Source organism: Lathyrus oleraceus, chromosome 6 (genome assembly GCF_024323335.1).
Source record: "Lathyrus oleraceus cultivar Zhongwan6 chromosome 6, CAAS_Psat_ZW6_1.0, whole genome shotgun sequence".
NCBI classification, from domain to species: Eukaryota; Viridiplantae; Streptophyta; class Magnoliopsida; order Fabales; family Fabaceae; genus Lathyrus; species Lathyrus oleraceus.
Window position 1 is genome coordinate 482,262,009 of NC_066584.1, and position 4,449 is coordinate 482,266,457.

Sequence of the window (4,449 nt, forward strand, 5' to 3'; positions counted from 1 at the left end):
ATCTAATTCAATGTGTAGCTAGCCGAGGACAAAAGTGACGCAACATCTCTTCCGGAGCACGTATTATGGAAGGCTGCTCGGGTTGGGAAGGATGGGGCTGTCGTTGAAGCGGTCCAAACTGTTTATGACGAATGTGTAAGTATATGTAACATTATTTCTTTAATTATATCGAAAATTTTGTTAGACATATAATTCATTTTTAATCTCCTCTAATAATATTTCAGGAGACTTTATCCCAAACCGTACCTTCAACCGAGGTCCAGGATTGCAGGAGCGTACTTAGTCGAGTACTAAATGTTCCTGAGTATTCCGGTCGTGTGAGGGGTAAGGGTTTTGGTGTGACTCCGTCGTCATTTTATAAAAAACCAAAAACAAAAAATCCTACCAACAAAGAGGTGATGGAGACCTTGGCGGAGTTAAGGGCACAAGTACTCCAACTGCAAAACGAGAATGCAAGGTATAGAGAGGAAAGGTGCGCCTCCGAGGCAAAAGATACTAGTGACCGAGCTAGTATCAATTGTCAACCGAAATTTCCCGAGGTAATTATATATGTTATTATGAAATTAAAATAGCACTTTTTTACTTGACACATATACACGTTAACAATAACATTTATTATTGGTTTAGGGTATTTCACCTTGTCAGCTGTATCTATCGTCACCAACTTATCGCATGGTTGGCAATGGAAAAGTGCACAACACTTCGGGTGAATTACTTCACCATAATCCCCTCCCGGTGGGATATATGAAAGTTTCGGTTGACCTTGTATTAGATACCGACGCGCTTCTACCATTACCTGACGTTGTTTCAGAGACAACGTTGATGCGAGAAGCAGTCGGATCCTTTGTTGGATGGCCGTCCGATCTAATTTTCCCAGATGCCGAGGTATATATGTTCTAAATGATTATGAATCTTTAGTATTCACATTTCAATTCAGCTACAATTATGATATTTAATCAATCCTTATTACATGGTAATGTTAGACTCCTACAAGACCCACGCATAAAGTTGGTAAAGGGATTTCAAGACGCATCGAGTCGGTTGCATCTCTAAAAGAGGTACAAATATATATACCTATTGAATTATATACGCAACGATTCTGTTGCATCACAAAAAGTCATGATTTAATTTATATGAATTTTTAGGTTCCCGGTCGAAAGTTGAAAAAAGCTGGTAACGATATTCCTCCAACGACGTCCGGGACAAAATCTCAAATTATGATGCGTCTTGAGAAAATGGTGAATGAGTCCGATATTATGCAAGGGGTCATTCGTACTATAGATTTTGATGAAGGTGTTTTCGGAGCTGCTCATTTCGAAATAATTGCAAAGGAGGACATGCAACAACTTTTTGAACACGACGAATTGGGCATCGCTGTCATTCATACATACATATGGTACTCCGATCAATCTATAATTTACTTAGTTGAACAATTTATTTACACATTTCAATGAATAGTCTAATGTTTATTATGTTTCTATTTAAGGTATATGTATGTAACATTGCTGCGGGGAACTGAATTGTGTAACCGTTTCAATTTTATTGCTGCTTCCCGTATCAACGCAACGTTAATAACGAAAAATCCAACATCCGTAAAGAATGATCTAGTCGATAGATTCATGGCGACCGACGATAAGACTACACCCAGTTTGTATTTTTTACCGTTTAATTCTGGCAACGGGTTAGATTTTCTTTCTAATAATTTCATTCTAATCTATGTATATCTTTTACGTAGAAAATTTTCATTCATCTAAATTTTTGTTTTATTTTACAGTGGTCACTGGGTGTTGGTTGCTATGGATCTTTCGAGACTAATAGTGTATTATCTCGATTCGTTATCGGGTGATTGGAGTAAATATCCGAGTATGAAGAAGACGGTTGACGCGTAAGTGAAATTCCCCTAAATATTCGTGTGTATTTGTATATTTAATTATGTCTGTCAGATTGATCTCAATATACGTTTTTATTTTGTTAGGGCAATAATAAAATTTAGATCGAAAAAGAATTATCGCAATAGGAAGGACATTACCTGGATCAGAGTTCAGGTATATATTAAGTATCTTATTTTTGCTTATAATAGTGTTTGTTTTTTTGCTTATAATAGTGTTTGTAAGAAATTAACTATATATATATTGTTTGTTTTTCTATGTAGTGTCCTCAGCAAAATAATTCGGTCGATTGCGGATTTTTTGTATTGAGATTTATGAGAGATATCATTGCGTTGAATCGTATAGACATCCCAAAAATGGTATGGAATAATAACTTAGGGTTTATTTTAATATTATCGGATATTTCATCTAATTTGTTACTAAATCATGAATATGTTTTATTCTCTTAATTGTAGTACTTTGAGGAATACAAATCTTACTCAAGAGCTCATTTGGATGAAATGAAGGATGAATTGTGTCAATTCATTGTTGATCAAAGAATCATATAGCTAGGTTGTATATTGTTGTACATATATGTATGGAATGTTGTTGTTGTATGCTGTTGTTGTATATATGTTGTATATTGTTGTTGTACTTTTACTAACTCATGAATATGTTGTTGTATATTGTTGATCAAAGAATCATATATTATGTTGTATATATGGAGGATTAATGTTGTATATAAATGGATTCATGTTGTATATATCAATGGATTAATGGTGTATAACATTGGATTAAAGGATGAAATCAATATGAATTTTACACTTTTGCAGCATGCGAACAGGTTACCAATTAAATATCCACTGTTTTTCAAACAAATTTTTTTAAAACAACTAACACTTTAGAGGGCGCTTTCTGTAGGAAGCGCCCTCTAAACATTTTACATTGACAACTTTAGAGGGCGCTTTATCCAGAAAGCGCCCTCTAAACACTTTACATTGACAACTTTAGAGGGCGCTTAACACTTTAGAGGGCGCTTTATGTAGGAAGCGCCCTCTAAACATTTTACATTGACAACTTTAGAGGGCGCTTTGTCCAGAAAGCACCCTCTAAACACTTTACATTGACAACTTTAGAGGGCGCTTTTTCCAGAAAGCGCCCTCTAAACACTTTACATTGACAACTTTAGAGGGCGCTTTTTCCAGCAAGCGCCCTCTAAGGTGTCCCTTTATGGACCACTCCAGAGGACGCTTTTTCTGAAAGCGCACTATAATGTGGCCCTTAAAGGGCCACTTTAGACAGCGCTTTCTCCAGGAAAACAAAGCGCTGTATTTACCTATGCCAGCGCCACTTTAGAGGGCGCTTAAAAACGCTGTTATAGGCCAAAATAAGCGCCCTCTTTTCCCTTATTTGGCGTAGTGATAGTGAAATCGATCACATCAGTGTATTTTTGGAAAATCGAAGATGACAATCTATTATCATTATAGTGCAATTGATTGCATCGGTGTATTCTTTTTTTGGGGGGGAACCATATGATAATTGATTGTCACAATGATTTTGGATGTAACTTTCATTCCATACGTCTAAATGAAGCATTGGAAAGCTAACACGTAGAACTACCTCATGGTAGTGCATGGTAAAATAATTGAGTTGTAGCCAGGTATCTACTATAGGGATGTATGTGATGACATGTATGATCGATTAGCAAATACTTGTTTTTCCTAATGATGAGTTGATGTTATTGTGAATTAACATGATTGAATGCTTATGAATATGCCAATGATGAGGTGTTGTTGTTTGGTGTTGTTTATTGATTGTCGTAACATTGATTAATTATTGTGTATGGTGAATGATGATGTGCATAATGGTGAATCTTTTGGTGATAATGCATATAATTGAGAGTCATGCATCATAGTGTACGGGCTTCGGTATAGTTTTTGTGTGCTCTGGTCCGGTGGTATGGATTCAGGAGCGAGTAGTTGGTTCCATATGGGAATCGATGAAGCATTACATATGGTGATGGTAACGCTTTTGGTGTGCTCTGGTCCTATGGTGGGGATTCAGGAGCGAGTAGTTGGTTCCATATGGGAATCGGTGAAGTGTTACTTATGGTGATAGTAACAATTTGATGTGCTATGGTCCTATGGTGGGGATTTAGAAGCGAGATGGACCTTTGTTGTCCATAAATGGCATCGTATGCATAATGAGTCAGTTATAGAGAACATGCCATATATGTTTGCATATGTAGTTGATTTTTCATGATGTTGTTGATTGGTTGATAATGTATGCATGTTGTTAAGAAAAGGTGTGAGACTATGTTATTGTTGAGTGTGTAATGAATGTGTACTTTTTTTATATTCTCTACCTTAGTATTATTTCTGCTGTTTATATTCAATGTTGTTCCTCACCCTCTTTGCTTTATCAAGGTGATAAAAATACACAAGAATGAGGGTTGAATTGTGTGTGTTAATTTCTTTTACTTCTGAGTCTAAACAAATTCAGAATCTGATCTCAGAGTTAATAGTAGTGTAATGAATAGCAATACTAATCTAGAGATAAAATAACACACATAGTTATCCTG

General features: G+C 36.0%; 1 protein-coding gene across 1 annotated transcript; it reads left to right on the forward strand.

The window, feature by feature from the left end:
• The first annotated feature begins 744 nt into the window (after window positions 1–744).
• On the forward strand, window positions 745–3,983 carry LOC127096385 (uncharacterized). The gene is made up of 4 exons (XM_051034963.1): window positions 745–885; window positions 984–1,058; window positions 1,146–1,293; window positions 3,838–3,983. The coding sequence occupies exons 1-4, from the start codon at window positions 745–747 to the stop codon at window positions 3,981–3,983; spliced, it is 510 nt and encodes a 169-aa protein (XP_050890920.1).
• Window positions 3,984–4,449: the final 466 nt, after the last annotated feature.

Bases quoted from the DNA above. Each gene is read 5' to 3' on its own strand.
- LOC127096385 (XM_051034963.1), top strand. From the start codon at position 745: ATGAAAGTTTCGGTTGACCTTGTATTAGATACCGACGCGCTTCTACCA. The intron at 886-983 runs GTATATATGTTC...TGGTAATGTTAG, and splicing joins TAATTTTCCCAGATGCCGAG to ACTCCTACAAGACCCACGCA. The intron at 1,294-3,837 runs GTGTTTTCGGAG...GTATGGATTCAG, and splicing joins TACTATAGATTTTGATGAAG to GAGCGAGTAGTTGGTTCCAT.